Genomic DNA, 16,192 nt, shown 5'->3' on the forward strand with positions numbered 1-16,192 from the left:
CGTCCGTAATTAAATGGTCAAAGATGTAGTTTACCCTAAAGTTATGCAATGGACAATGATGATGACTTGATGAGGCAATTGCAACATAACATAAGCTAGTCCGTCTTTATGGTTAAACCCATACTCGTCTGCCACCACCTCAACTACAATCCACTACAGTTGTTGACCCACCCCCACTAAAGTCTCATCCAACGCTTCATTTTCATTCAACTGCAATCCAAACACACAAGTAAAGGTTTAGGTCATATTTAGTTTTCATCCTTCTATCATCCTCAAATTTAAAATTTAGTCCTTCTATTTTAATTTAGCATAATTTATTAATGATTTTAATTCTGTCATGTATACCTCTAACAAAGAGTACATGTCACCACGATGAATTAGAATGCTGCTTTTTTTTAAAGAAATTATGTCAATATTTTAGGCTAAATATTTAATGATGTTGAAAAATATTTGAATTAATTAATGCCATTACCAAATTAAAGGATTTAATTATATTAAATTAAAATGCAGTGGTTAAATATTAAATTTTTTATCCTAATAGAGGAATCAAAACCAAATTTGAGCAAAGAAGTACTACAAGTAAAGAAAGAGGGACCTTTTCGTCTTTTGGATGAGATATAAAAGAGAGAGAAAGACGTTTTGCTTTTGCAAAGTCCGTTTTTTCAGTTAAGAAAACAATTGCTTATATTATGAATACGAAGGACGAAGCAAGCATGACTGCATGAGTATGGTGTCCGACCAAGAGATAGCAAGAGAGGTGGAGGTCCTTCTCCGGCAGCCTGACCCCACCAGCGCCACCACCTTGAACGGCGTCGTTCAGCGGCTGGAGGCCAAGCTTGGACTCGACCTCTCCCATAAAGCTGGCTTCATCAGGGACCATATCAGCCTTCTCCTCAGCTCACACCAAACTCAAACAACTTCCAGGGACCATTTTACCCTTCAACACTACCCTCACCAACAATTTCCTCCCCATTTTGCCCTCCAAAATCACTCTCATTTCCCTTCCGATGACCTCAGCTCCCGCCAAAACCCTCAGTCGTACTCGCAGTCTCCAATTACGGCTCAACCGCCGCCGCAGGTTCAGCCTCAGCCGGTTGTCGAGAAAACCCAAGTCTTCTCTCAAAATGCCGCCACCCTTGCCACCCCAGAAGTTCCTAAAGAAAGGTTTGCCCCTCTTTTTTTGCCACTTTTGCAACCATTTTGAGGAGACGTGTGTAAGAAATGAGATCCATTTTAGGGATTTGGAAATATGAAGTTTAGGGCCGGTTAATCCCTTTTTGCACGTTTGGTGCAACTGAATGTTTAGGCTTGTAAAGTCAGGATTTTTGGTGTAATTTTCCCTGTAGAGATTTAGGGTTCATTAAAATGTGAATGGTGAATGATTAGTTGTTGGCTATTTTCTTTGACAAGTGATAACTTAATCTGCAAGCATGCATAACATATGCAAAGCATATTCGTGTTCTTATTCGCTTTATTGTCAGCTTTACTAATATTTTATGCAACGTGGATTCATGATTGGAATCTGAGTGTTGCTCCTTGATGTTTTATCAGTATAAATGACAGTCATCAGTTTCAACAATGATTCAAGTGTTTGTCTGTGTTATAATGTTATTGCAGTGCTCCAGTTGGAACAGAGGCGGACCAGCTGGTCTGAAAAAAGTTTGTAGGGTTTCGCCGGCGCTTCAAGTGATTGTTGGTGAGCCAGCTTTGCCTATAGGACTGAGGTTGGTTTCCCAGATTACCCGTAAAGTACTCCGTGGTTGCATGTGTTCCCCCCCTCCAACAAACCCCCCCCCCCCAAAAAAAAAAACGAAAGAAACTTTTCATGCATGTATTTTGTTGCTTAAAAACATCTGTCTCTGCTTGATTTAGATTGTGAAGAGCTGTGGGCATATATAAGGAAGAACAGCCTCCAAGATCCAAGTAACAAGAGAAAAATAATCTGCGATGATGCCTTGCGCTTGGTGTGTGAGACAGACTGCACCGACATGTTCAAGATGAATAAGCTACTAGCAAAACATATTACTGCATTTGAGCCGTCAAGTACGTGTTTGATGCATTATGTTGCCATATATGTTTGTTGACGAGTTGAATTTGATGTTTCTATCATTGGATTATAATCTTACTAATCATTTCAGAGGATTCAAGCCATACTAAACGAGTGCAAGTCGATACCGAGTCTATAACCGAAAGTGTTGAACCAAGTGCCAACCCTGTTATAATATCTGAAGCCCTTGCCAAGTTTTTGGATGCTGGAGGACGAGAGACGCTAGCAACCGAGGCAGAAAGACATGTATGGGAGTATATAAAGGTCAATCACTTGGAGGTGCGGGTTGGCAGCTTAAAATGCTTTGTCATATTCTCGGGTTTTTGTGCTGTTAATGTGATTGGCTTTTCTTCTATCGTTTCAGGATCCTGCAAATCCAATGGTGGTACTCTGCGACGGTCAGCTTCGCAAGCTTCTTGGATGTGAAAGCATATCTGTGATGGGGATACGCATTTCGTTACTAAATCATCATCTATTTAAACATTCATGAGATCTGGTGGTGTCGACAGGTTAGAACAAATGCTTGAATAAGTTTGTTCTTATATCTGCAAAACTTGCATGAATTTATCTGTCAATAGGTTTCTAAGTGAGGCGCTGTCGCTGCTAATCGTTCTATCTCGCTATTTGCAGGGAGCATGGGAGCTTGGTCATCTCGGTTTTCTGTGGTGGTGGAACAAATAATTATGACCTTTTATCCATTATTTATTTATTTATTGTGCATTGACTTGTTTAGAAGCTTTACACTAGTTGCTTGTTTATGGTAAGAATGAAAATGTAGTAGCATAGGGCCATGGCATTGGCAATTATATATTTTGTAGTTATGCTGCCAGCCATTAGCCTGGATGTAGGTGTACTTGTTCATGTTGTTCAAAAACAGACCCATCTTTCCGATGCTAACCGCAAACTAAACTAAAGCAGAAGTGTATGCATCTAATTACATAGAATGGAGGGTTATATTGTCGATAGCAATTTCTTAAACAGAGTAATCGAACGAGAAGAAAACGAAGCTACCTAATACATTGAGAAAAGCAGAATGGTAGCTGTAAACAACAGAGCAAGAACTGCACTTATGACCTTTTTCCAGGTTTTGGATGACACCCCCGAGCTTATATTGTCCATTACGGTCGTCAAGTATCCGATTATTTTCTGCACACAAATGCATTAGAAGGTTGATTCCATTACTTTAAATGTTGAAGAAAACTTGTAGATCACTTGCTAGCCTGAATGGTTCCAGATGAAGGAGTGGTTCCATGAACATCTCTACATTCCTGGTCGTTATTCGCCAGATATTATTATCGGAAGAACATAAATAAATATGAAGCATGACAATTATATCTCTTGTTACATTTGGTGATGCTTTCATTACCTTATCATCACTTTTCCATGGTAGACATGGCAAGTATAGAAGCTGAAACCTTTTCCCAGTGGCACATAAACTTTATTCCACTCTGCAACATATAATATTGGAGAAAGTTGAACTCAAAACTCTGCCAGAAATCCAAAGTAAATTTTCGGTTAAAGGACATTGAACTTCTTATGACTCGACCTTACATGCATTGGTATCCGGAGTCCGAAGTTAGGACCGTAATTTATTGAAATTTAATGTTGTGAAGGAAGGGCAAACCTAATCTCCAATGGATGCCAACAACCATCCCTTCATTCAGTGTTGGTTGCACCACAAATTTAATGTGATTTCCCATATACTTTATCAAAGAAGTGAAGAATTCAATCACTTGCTGCAAACAGGAAAGAACCATTCGATCATAAACATATTTCAGACCATCCCGTATCGAAAAGAATTCAATGACTGGTAATCAATTTCCTGCTTGTTACCTTTTTCCCTTGTAAAGGTCGGAAACACGAGAAGAAATTGCAGATGCATTGGCATTCGTCATCAATGATATAGGATAGTTCGGGTATGTTTCGGTTCTTGATCGCCGAGTAAAGCTTGAGAACCGTTTCCAAGGCTCCTAGCGAATCCTCCTCTCTGAACCGGAACTATTGGCAACCGGTGGAACTAGAGTCGACAGGCCTCGTTGCTGCCGTGAAGGGTAAGTCATCGGAACCAAAGACTCCTTCAAATATGATGAATGGAAATTGCTGTAGATACAAGTTATTCCACCATGAATTTTATGGAGGCAAGGTCTACGCTGAAATGGTTTTGAGTTAATTCTTCTGTGTTGGTATAGGGCTAGATGGGCAGTAAATGAGGCTGGACTCATCTTCAAGGTTTGATCGATGGATGCAAAATGTAAGCTCGGACATGAAAAACGAAATGGAGTTTGTTTTTATGATATCTATAAATATAAAACCAAAAGAGGAAAGAAACAAAGTTGTATAATATACAAAAGAAAAGAACGAGATTAACAGCAAATGCAAGTTAAGGATCTTCCTTGCATGGAAATTGCTGAGACTCGTTGCTGTTGCTATTGCACATCATCTAGAAAGACGTGAACTTGAACGTTTTTTAAATGAATTTTTTAAAAATCAAATTGGTTTTTATTTTTTTAAATGAATTTTATTAAGCTCTTATGTATAAATTGTTGATTTTTTAATTTTAAGGTATATGATTTATTTTTCAACTTTTATAAATTAGAGGGATTAAATTGAAAAGGCCTTATTCATGATTTTCCTCCTAAACTATACAATTTTCTCATTTTCACGATTATTTTTCAATTTGCCCCCTAAACTACCATTTTGTTCCAAAAATTATCAGAATTTTTTATTATAGGGTAAATTGAGATGAAAATGATAGTTTAGGGGTAAATTAAAAAGAAAATAATTTATGGTGTAAATTGAAAGATGTGTATAATTTGAGGCAAAACTTTTAAATAAGCCAATTCAAAATTAGATATTTATTTTGCAACTTCAACTAGCTGATTGCCGGTAAATAGAAGTTCAGCGCCATCGACATCGAGGGTGAGGGAATCAAAACGACAAAAGACGCAGCAATACGACACTGGTAACAAAACTAAAGAGAAAATAAAAATAAAACATAAGCCAAAATCTTTGTTTTCGATCAAAGATCAGAGTAGGATTCATCGATGGCGGAAGATCTGGTTCTCGACACGGCGATCAGAGATTGGGTGCTGATACCTCTTTCAGTGGTAATGGTCCTCATCGGCATCCTCCGCTACTTCGTCTCCAAGCTCATGCGCTCTTTTCAAGTCCCCGATCATAAGATCGTCAAAGAAGGGCAAGTCTCTCCGAACAGCTCTATTTTCCATATATATATATTCATTTCGACAAGCTTAATAATAGGTCTCGGATTCACTTATTCTCGAGTTTCTATTTTGCAGACAAGTAATTGCTAGGGCTCGGAATTTACGAGCTGCTGCAAATTTCATCCCTCCGAAGTCTTTTCGCTCCCGTAGGGTTTATTTCAGCAATGAGGTTTGCTTTTCATCTTCCTTTAGAATTTCTGTTATCAAAATTTATTCTATAATTGTTTATTTTCTAAGTTTTTGCTTATTTCTTTCTTTTTAAAGCTTTGTTAAACTGTTAGCTGATTATGTGGTTATCAGATATTGTAGTCAGGCTTCGGTGAGTGTAGTTTCTTTTTAGAAGCAAATTGCAATTAATCTAGAAGCTGTGAATTTCTGCTAATTTTAAGCTTAATTGAGTGTTAAAAATCTGGTTTTATATATATTTGTCTCAGAAAAGGAGAAAATTGAAGTATCGCATGTTGTAATCAGGCTTATGTCAGTTTAGTTTCTGTTTAGGAAGAAAATTACAATTAATCAAGGAGTTGCGAATTGGAGCTAATATTAAGGTTAAATTGATGAAAATAGTGCATTTACGTATATGTTTGTCTCAGAAAGGGAGAAGATTAAAGTATCACATATTCACATGCTGTAATCAAGCCTTGGTCAGTTTAGATTCTGTTTAGGAAGAAAACTGCAATTTGATCTAGAAGGTGTGAATTGGTGCTAATATTAAGCTTAAAGGAGTGTTTAAAGTCGGGTTAAATTGATTAAAATGATCCATTTATGTATATATTTGTCACAGAAAAGAAGAAAAATAATGGAATTTATATTGAACTTTGTAGGAAAATGGACTACTGTTTGTCCCCAAGGGCCAGGCTCAAAATGCGCAAGCGCAAATGTTCTCTGACCCTAACATGGCTATGGATATGATGAAGAAAAACCTCTCTATGATTATACCTCAGGTATTTTTATGATCCTTAGAACTTTAATGTTCATATGCTTTGATTTGATTGCTTATGTCCTGGAATTGACTGTTTTGTGTAAACTGTTGTTACTGCCAGACTCTCACTTTCGCCTGGGTCAACTTTTTCTTCTCTGGATTTGTTGCAGGTCTGATTCTTTATTACTGTTTTACTTCCAAGATTTCTGAGTATTTTCCTTTGAATTCTACAATCAAGATTGAATTTACAATTGTATTTATTAAATTGATATCATGCATTTGTTGTTCTGAATTTGCTAAATTATATCGTTTCAATTAGATTGGATCTATTTTTCTTTTTCACTCTTTATCATAGACGCAATCTTTTGTTTTATTGGAATCAAAATTCTCTTAACTGATCTTTGTACTGTAATTTACTGATGTTATTTCACTATTAGTAAACTATTATGTGACCCCTCATCTATTTTTCCGTGTTCATATCTTGCAGCCAAAATACCCTTCCCATTAACTCAGAGATTCAGATCAATGTTGCAGAATGGAATTGACCTTAGCACAGTTGATGTCAGCTATGTCAGTAGCCGCTCATGGTATTATTTTTCTCTCTCTGTGCTCTTCTATTTTCTAGAGACTTTATTGGTTTACTACTACCATTTATTCACAAATTCTTTCACTTCCAGGTACTTCCTCAATTTGTTTGGTTTGAGGGGTTTATTTAGTCTGATCCTGGGAGAAGAAAATGGTTAGTATTGGATCATGAACTTCCTGTCATGTACTTTTATTTTAGATTGTGGTCTGCACTTCCTTTGGTTATTGGATTCATTTCTCTCTGTAGAGTTTCATCTGTAAATTATGATTTCTTTTGGCAGCAATGGATGATACACAGCGAATGATGCAGATGAGTGGGTTTGGCTTTGATCCATCAAAGGTATTAAGTCAAATTGATCTCCAATGAGTGTTGCAGGCTGAAGAAGTCTTGCAAGTTTAATTTAATTTCACTTGGTCTTATGTTCCTCAGCTTGTTCTTTGTCTCTTTAACAGAGATAATTAAGTAGCATGTGTCAACCGATGAATATTTATGATTTTATGCTGGCAGCAAAGCTAACTTGGCAATTAGAAAAATTTTAGAACAGGAAAATGGATATTCAATTCCTACAGCAATAGACCAATACTGCCACCTACATCACCACTATTGCTATTGTGATGCCACAATCCTTTTGTTCTTGTGTTTTTCATGCAACTTGGGCTGCCAGTCTCATATATCTTCATCATATTCGCATCTAAGTCTATTCTTTCTTTGCAAATTTGTGTCTTTTTCTTTTCGAGGCATTTTATTACCAAGGGCTTAGTTTTTTCTTCATAACTTAGAAACCTCCCGTTGTCCCCTTTCCTTTTTGCTTTGCTATCAAGTCAAAATCAATTACAAAATGATAAGAACTGCATGGAACTTTTAATCTGACGAAATATCAATTCAACTATTATTTTCTTAAGGCATTACTGTTTTAGTTGGTTGATATATATAATTTATATTTGTAAAGCATCTTGAGAAGAGTTTCCAGTGAAACAAACTTTGCTTGTTTCTCAGCTTTTACAAGCGAAGATTCATCTGTGAGTTGGATATTTTCCATTTCTTAACATAGATTGCCCCCTAATCCTCTGATTTTCTTCATTCTTGACAGAGCCTGGGTGCCGAGAAAGATGGTCTTGACATAGTCCAACATGAATGGGCACTCCCTAAATTCGAGCATCGGGCTGAAACGGTGTTGAAAAAACTGTCAGCTGAACATTAGGAGCGTAATCAACAGCTCTCCAAAGGGGCTGGTTTGATCGAAGTTTTCATCATACGAGCTCACCGAAGTGTAAAAGAGGAAGCACATTTAGAAACAAGGCTAGGCTTTAGTTTATGTTCCAGTTCTACGAGAAGCAAGAAGAAACTTGTCACCTTCCTCATTTTTTGCTCTTAGTTATTTTATGTTGGATCTTGGGCCGGACGGCCGGCTATACAGACTGGTTCTAATTTCTTTGCCTCATCATAAGTTGGTTTTAAAATTGAATTAACTCTTATTTACATTCTGATAGGTGGAATTCGGAGTCTATTTTATTTTAACGAATGTAAAATAAAGCAATATTAAACTTGTGCTTTGCATAAAGAGTCCAATTTCAGTCCCATTAACTCCGAGCCCGGATTCACACACAGTATTGGGCTAGACATTTTCAAGTGTTGGGGTTGGGTTGGTTGAGGATAATAATTTAGGATAGTAATAATTTAAGGGCTTATAGTTAAATTAAGCAATTTTCAAATATAGACAGAGTAGATAATATTGAGGGTTAGAGAGAAACATCAGTTTCAAATCGGTGGGTTGAAAAGTGTGGGCGTGGTGAATTAGTAGGATGTGGGGAGGCCGACTTCGATCCATCGCCATCACTCACGTCTTCATCCCCTTGCCAATAGCCATAGGAAGTTTCATGGGCTCCTTCAACTCCACAGCAGAGCCTGTACCGGCTACGAATTGGATGCTTCCCCCAAGGTTTTTGGAAGTTTCCCATTGGTTCACATTTATGGCGGTGGAATTGCATTTGGTCGAAGGCTTGAATTTCATTTGCAAACACATATGCATCTAAAATCATGTAATTGAGTTCAACGTACAAAGAATTATAAAACAAAAGTATATTTACTGAATCCATCAGTATGTGTGTATATTAATTAAATAAACCAAAACGGCAACAAGTGTTAATATCTGTCTTCAGTGGAGGCACCCACACTTGTTTTATCTCTCTGGCTTATGGAAAACTCACAGCACAAAGCAGGCATCTTGCACACCTCTCAAAATGTTTTATCACTGATGAGATACTTTCTTTACATTTTTCAACTATTTTACATTATTATAATTGATCAATCATTGCATTAATTAATCTACAATTCCAACTAAACTATGGTTTAAGATGGTTATGCGTTAGTTCGAATTTAAATTTTGATAGATTTAAGCTTGATTTGGGTTTATATTTTTAACTTTATCCGCTTTGATTTAATTTTTTTATATTATTTTAAAATTTAACCTGAATTTTATAATAGAAATTTGTATTGAATTTTATCTAATTTAACTTAAAATATATAAAAAATTATTATATATCAAATCAAATTAGAATATATATATTTTTATAAAAGCCACTAATTTTATTAAAAATATAAAATATTCAAATTACAATGAAGGTTTACAACCATAGTAAACTAAACATATAATAAAAATATTTTCCTAAACACAATAAACTAGCCACTTAAGATCACATAATGACTAAAAGAAAAATGTTAAAAAACATAATCAAATAAACTCGAACAAGAGATAAATACGAATAGATTTGATTGCATCAATAAACGAACCACAAAAAAGAATAAAACTATTAAAAGACCACCAACATATCGCAAATCAGGACGAGCGATATGAAAATACTATCCACATACGCAAATCGTATATCCAAATTCAATCCGAGGGTCAAAAGTAGGGAAGATCACCGTGATAACAAATAAACACAATCTTGATCAGTCGTTGCGATGACAAATCCAACCCTGAAAAAATAAACGGAAATAATGACGAAACAACAAAAAATGTGTCATAAAGGCAGAATAATACATGCAAAAAAGATAGAATTATTAAGAAAAAAATCAAGAAAAACAAAGATACACTATAATAAAGCAAATGAAATATAATGAATAACGATAGTCGACAACCAATACTAAGACTAGTGTCGCCGTCAATTACAAAGATAAAGAATAAAAGAGACTATCGATTACTATTAAATAAAATAAAATAAACCCTAAAAAAGAGACTAATTATTATTTTTAAAAATTAAATTATTAAAAATACGAGTTCTTAACTTTAGAAATTAGAATATATTATACTCTAATAAAATGACAATCCTTAATTCTAGAGTTATAATATCCACGTTGCTTCCTAATGGCCTATCCATCTGGCACTAATCCCTATAATGTCTACAATGACTCCTTTCCGTTCTATTTTATATCATTTGGTCTAATTAGTATTTTAATCCTTCTACTATACTCAAATTTATAATTTAACTATTTACTTTAATTTAACATACCATAATTTAGCTGTGATTGGTTGTTTCAAATTTGATAATATCCTTAATTGTTGACGTTGAAGTGATGGTGTAAAACTTGTATTGTTATTCAACCATATGACTAACATAATGACACATAAAATCTAATTACTTATATTTAATCAATAAAAATTTTATATGCCAATCTAATAATTTCTTTTAAAAAAATCAATGCCATATTTTTTTTAATAACAACTGTATATGATATTATCAATTTATACTTATCAATAACATTATATAGAAAAATCAAAATTTACCAAATTAAATTAAAATGATTAAACCTTATATTTCATTATAGTTAAAAAATAGTAATCATTAAATTTAACTATTTGATCATTGTGATATTATAACAATTATAAAATTAGTATAAATTTAATGATCATATTATAACTGTTTGATAAAACTTAATGAGTATTTTGTAACAATTTTAAAAAAATTATCATTTTTGAAAATTTAATGATCATAACAATTATTTGAGCATAGTTGATTGACCACTTATATATTTGACCATAATCTCATAGCATAGGTAATAAGCTTGATTAGTTATAATCTAATTTGTGCTCAAACTTCCCTCAAGCCCAAGCTTTGATATATAAAAATAAGGTTTGTGTGAGCCTCCCACCCTTTTCCACCTCTACTGTTGAGCTAATCCCATATTGGCCAATCTTTGCCATTGAAGCAAAAAATGGCATACGATGACCCTAAAACACCATTTTTACCCATCAACCATCCAATCCATCAATCACCCTTTTCCCTCAAATCCATGCTCACACCCCACACTTTCTATGTGCTTTTGGGTCCCCTTTTAAGTGCTGTCATCTGCCTCTGCGTCACCTTCGATGGTCCCGTGACCAGCCGGAACATGTTGGCGGTCACAGCGTGGGTGTTCGCTTGGTGGCTAACCGAGGCCGTGCCCATGCCCATCACCTCCATAGCACCTCTCTTCTTGTTTCCTGTCTTCGGTGTTGCTTCGGCCGATAGAGTTGCGCGGTCTTATACGGACGATGTCATCACTTTGCTACTCGGGAGCTTCATGCTTGTTCTTGCTGTTGAGCGCTACAACGTTCATAGAAGATTGGCCTTGAATGTAAGTTTCTCTTTCTATTTTCTCGTCAGCGCGTATATGTATATGTATTACAGATTGATTCATGTTTTTTTTAAATTCACATAGCAATTTCCTTTTTGAAGTTAATAACAAAAGGTAAAATTATTATTTTGGTCCCTAAGATTTTGTTTATGTATATTGTGTTTTACGTAATTTAATCTCCTATATTTTTATAATTTAATTAGATAGTTGAAATTATTGATAATTTTAGTTATTTATATTAAAATATTGACGTGATTTTTTAAGAACATTTCTTTCAACACGTTTCTTTATCTTGAGTTGTTACGATGGATTGGTCACTTTAACACTTTGAATCTTTATCGAGGTTGATAAAAAAATGAAATCACTTCTTAGAAATTCACTAAAAATGATTTTAATTTAATTCATGGTCTATTAAATTTTAGAAGTAAAAATCTCTCGAGTGGGATTCTCGTAGATAGAAAAAGATTACAATCACCTTCACGATGATGTAGGTATACGATGCAAAATGAATTTTATTCTATCATCCGATAAAAATAAATTTCTATAAAAGATACAAATAAAAATTTATAGAAGAGGAATGAAAATGAGAACTCTACCTATAATACAAAGAGGAGGATTTTCTCAAATCATATAGTTTGAATCCTTAGGATATGATACCCTTAAAACTTTTTATTTGATTTTATCAAACAATCATCTTGAGTTCATAATGAGTTAAAAGAATTATCTTTTTTTTAAACCTTATCTATATTAATCTATTAATGAAAATAATTGATAAACACGTATTGCCCGTCCAGCTCAGTTGGTAGAGCGCAAGGCTCTTAATCTTGTGGTCGTGGGATCGAGTCTCATGGTGAGCAATTCATAATTCTGACTGCTGGAGGTCTCTCACGGAAGTTGCTCTCAACCTGACGTTGGGGGCAACTTACTATCCTATCTCTCCTTACCCAATTACATATGAGAATAGGGCCAGCTAATAAAAATATAATTGATAAACACATTAAGGATAGATTTCATATCTGACATAGACACAATTAAGATGTAAGGATTAAGTTTCTCAATTAAAAAAATTAAGGATTAAATTCTCATTTTAAGCATAGTACGAGGACCAATTTTTTTTTACTAAAGTTAAAATTTCAAATTATACCAATTTATGTAAGAATCCTTTTAGCTTTTAACCATGTTTGCAGATAACTTTGCGGTTCTGTGGGGAGCCAGTGAACCCACCACTCCTCTTACTCGGCATCTGTGCCACCACGGCGTTTGTCAGTATGTGGATGCACAATGTGGCGTCTGCGGTGATGATGATGCCGGTGGCCACCGGGATCCTACAGCGCCTCCCCGCCAGTCTGTCCACCCCTGACCTTGCCGGCGGCAAATTCTGTAAGGCGGTGGTTCTGGGCGTGACGTATGCCGCTCCCATAGGAGGAATGAGCACCCTCACGGGTACAGGTGTTAACATGATATTGGTGGCCATCTGGAAGAATGAGTTCCCCGAAGCTCAGCCTATCGGTTTCAATACGTGGTTCCTTTTCGGTTTCCCCTTGGCTTTGTTGATTTTCTTTGCATTGTGGGCCATTCTTTGTTTGTTGTATTTGTCTAAGGGGTCTACCATAGCCCTTGCTGGCTGCATGGACAAATCCCACCTCAACAGAGAGTTGGAGATGCTGGGTAAGCTGCTTTCCTTTTACCAATTCATCGGTTGAATTGCATCATACGTCCCTAAAAATGACAAAAAAAAAAAAACTTTTGGGGATCTATTTCGTGTTATAACCTAACCATAATAAATATGAAAACTAACAAAATCTAATCATACCAAACAATCAATAATAAAATAAACCAGATTTGCGGAAACATACATTAATTAATCTATAGATTGAAATTCTTGAATCTTTATTTAGTTGTAATCTTACAAGAAACTATAATTCTCTTAAGTATAAACTCAATGATGATAGAAAATACGAGATGATCTATTTTTTGGGACCATAACCCCTTTATATAACGGATTTAATAATCAATTATTATCTATACTTATAACTTTATCTCTCGTCGAATTATAAATATAACATTAATAATATATACATTTTTATTTTTATGACACTTCTAATACCTTATGTTATGATATAATTAGTCACTTAATTTATGGCATATTTTATGGTAACAATATACATTAAAAATATATGAATAGATTTTAATCCATCGTTTCAAAATCGATATTCTTTTTTCAAGTTTTATATTTGGTGTGAACACTGAACAGGTCCGATGGCATTTGCTGAGAAGATGGTTTTAGCTGTCTTTGGGGTTGGCCCTTGAAAACTTTTGGTTTCTCTGATCATTCGTGATTTGTCTTTGAAATCATTATTAAAACAAAGGTAAAATGCAGTTGATGATAGCTTTGTGGATGACCAGAAGCATAACAACAGACATTCCAGGATGGGGAGCTCTCTTCCATGGCCGTGCAGGCGATGGAACTGTCAGTGTGAGTAATAAAATTAACTATACAAATCATATTTGATCCAATAATCTTTCTTCCAGTTCGAGTCCGAGTATTTTCAAAATTGAATTAGATTAACCCCTAAACAAGGGTAAACTTCTTCCAGTGCTATTTCCTCTATTCACAAGACTCGAACTCAATGTTTTACTTAAAGAAGCATAAGCTTAAATTTTTTGGTCTAATTTAATTTAGGTCCTTACAAGTTTAATTATTAGATAAATTAGGTACTTGAATATCACTGAGAATAATCTTTTTTTCTTTTTCAAACCATGCATGCAGGTAATGGTGGCTACCCTTTTGTTCATAATCCCAAACGGGAAGCAAAAAGGAGAGAAACTGATGGACTGGAACGAATGCAAGAAGCTACCATGGAACATAATATTGTTACTAGGTGCCGGTTTTGCTCTAGCTGACGGCATGCAATCTAGCGGACTCGCCGACGTGTTATCCAAAACCCTGTATTTCCTGGAACACGTCCCGTATCTCATTATCGCCCCCACCGTGTGTCTGATTTGTGCAGTGATTACCGAGTTCATAACGTCAAATGATGCGGCGGCGACTCTTATGGTTCCGTTGTTGGGTCAAATGGCAAGGACCATGAACGTGCACCCGCTGGTGCTTATGGTTCCGGGAGCCATTGGGTCACAATTGGCTTTCATGCTTCCGACTGGGACGCCACCAAATATAATTGGATTCAACACAGGGCATATTGATATCTTTGACATGATGAAGACCGGATTGTTGCTTAAGATTGTAGGGACTGCAATTTTATCCATGCTAATGCCTACCCTAGGTAAACTAGCATATTTTTCCTTGCCATTAATCCATTTCTGAGGTTGATTATGAATGTCGAATATTATGGTTTTGGTCCCTATTTTATTTCAAATTTAAAATTTAGTTCCTGTATTTCAATTCGACTTTGTTTGATTAGCTGCAAAACAATTTTGTGATTGTTTTTTAATTGGCAGGTGCTTATGTTTTAGGGACAAAAGGAGGAGTTGATTAGCTTCAAATGCAAGAGAAAGTGGGATATACGGTGTTGTTTGCTTAATATATGTATGCTTTATTGTTTACTTAGCCTCTGAAGAATATTTGGTTTTTCATTTTGCACCATAATTTCCCCCCTGGATTTATCCCTCAAACTATCATTTTTGTTTTATTTTACCCTAATAATTATTAGTGTCCAATAATGTGTCACATTCTTATTTACTGTTTTTTCTTTTAAAAAAAACAGAGATAAAATGATAGTTTATGGAATAAACAGAGAAAAATAATGGATAAAGTACACCAAAAATCATTTAACTGCATTGAAATGATCATTTTAATCATTAAAGTTTTAAGAATTACAAAATATTATTAACCTTATAATTAAATGATTGATTGAATAGTTTACTCATAAAATAAAAATGGAAACCAAGTAAGCAAATTCTATGGGTATTAAATTACCTTTCCAGCCCAGAAGCCTGCCATATTAGGCTAATTTTATACCAAATCCGATTTATATTATAATTTTATTTATAATTAATGGTTAGTATAATAGTATTTCTTCAACATTTGGCAAGGCATACAAAGAATATAATGCATGTATGGCAGGTTATTTTCCTTATATTCTTTCTTAATATAATTTTTTTATTATAAAACCCCGACACCCAAAGAAAATAATTTGGAAAAAAAATATTCATCATAATTATTTTCGTCACGCAACAGTTTCATTGTTCTCTTATTCTTTTGTTACCTCTTCTTTTTGTTCCTTTGGTTGTCTCTGAAGCCCTGAGAGTTTTAGATGTCGGAGGATGGACATCCATAAAGAACCTCAATGACCTATGATGAGTTTGCAGTCGATGAGTATAACTGCAGTCCAAGGCAAACTTAAAGTTGGCGTGGGTAGTGAGTGGCGATACTCAGGTGACTTCAGGGATGACTTATCAACTACTTTTGAAGGCTAACGATGGAACCATGACCAATGAACACCGAAGGGTCGTGTGGGAGCAAGTACAATAGGATTTCAAGAAACTTATCGTCTTTATACCTATTTAGAGTTAATTTGATTAGTAAACATATATGATTAAGTTTTTGTATCTTTCTCCCTCTTAATATTTGGTACTACAATGGTTTGAGAATAAAATTTTATATTTACTTGGATATGGAGTTTGTTTTATAATTTATTGTGTTTATTATACATCTAACACAATACATTTTAGAAATTCGCCACCTAGTATAAAATTTTACGTCCATCCATATCACTATCAATTTTATCTAAACAAATATCTTAAAATAAATTTATTATCGAAAAATTTTAACGCTTGAG

The 16,192-nt window shown here is 34.8% G+C and overlaps 3 protein-coding genes and 1 pseudogene across 3 annotated transcripts; 3 read left to right on the top strand and 1 right to left on the bottom strand.

Annotated features, from left to right (window-relative positions):
- The first annotated feature begins 727 nt into the window (after window positions 1–727).
- On the top strand, window positions 728–2,963 carry LOC120206114 (annotated as a pseudogene).
- Window positions 2,964–3,221: 258 nt separating this feature from the next.
- Window positions 3,222–4,955, bottom strand: LOC120205907. Its single transcript, XM_039205667.1, has 5 exons — window positions 4,932–4,955; window positions 3,881–4,045; window positions 3,672–3,783; window positions 3,414–3,495; window positions 3,222–3,315 (listed from the first exon to the last, which is right to left on the bottom strand). Exons 1-5 carry the CDS (start codon window positions 4,953–4,955, stop codon window positions 3,231–3,233), a joined length of 468 nt encoding a protein of 155 aa, XP_039061598.1. The 3' UTR covers window positions 3,222–3,230.
- A 59-nt stretch (window positions 4,956–5,014) lies between these two features.
- On the top strand, window positions 5,015–8,207 carry LOC120206110 (ER membrane protein complex subunit 3-like). Its single transcript, XM_039205859.1, has 8 exons — window positions 5,015–5,243; window positions 5,347–5,440; window positions 6,096–6,215; window positions 6,315–6,363; window positions 6,681–6,780; window positions 6,871–6,932; window positions 7,060–7,118; window positions 7,870–8,207. Exons 1-8 carry the CDS (start codon window positions 5,092–5,094, stop codon window positions 7,978–7,980), a joined length of 747 nt encoding a protein of 248 aa, XP_039061790.1. The 5' UTR covers window positions 5,015–5,091; the 3' UTR covers window positions 7,981–8,207.
- A 2,737-nt stretch (window positions 8,208–10,944) lies between these two features.
- On the top strand, window positions 10,945–14,940 carry LOC120206115 (tonoplast dicarboxylate transporter-like). Its single transcript, XM_039205861.1, has 6 exons — window positions 10,945–11,393; window positions 12,581–13,061; window positions 13,648–13,691; window positions 13,774–13,869; window positions 14,164–14,677; window positions 14,853–14,940. The coding sequence occupies exons 1-6, from the start codon at window positions 10,992–10,994 to the stop codon at window positions 14,888–14,890; spliced, it is 1,575 nt and encodes a 524-aa protein (XP_039061792.1). The 5' UTR covers window positions 10,945–10,991; the 3' UTR covers window positions 14,891–14,940.
- Window positions 14,941–16,192: the final 1,252 nt, after the last annotated feature.

The sequence above is a fragment of the Hibiscus syriacus genome, unplaced genomic scaffold, assembly GCF_006381635.1.
Source record: "Hibiscus syriacus cultivar Baekdansim isolate YM2019G1 unplaced genomic scaffold, ASM638163v2 tig00013285_pilon, whole genome shotgun sequence".
Classification (NCBI taxonomy): Eukaryota; Viridiplantae; Streptophyta; class Magnoliopsida; order Malvales; family Malvaceae; genus Hibiscus; species Hibiscus syriacus.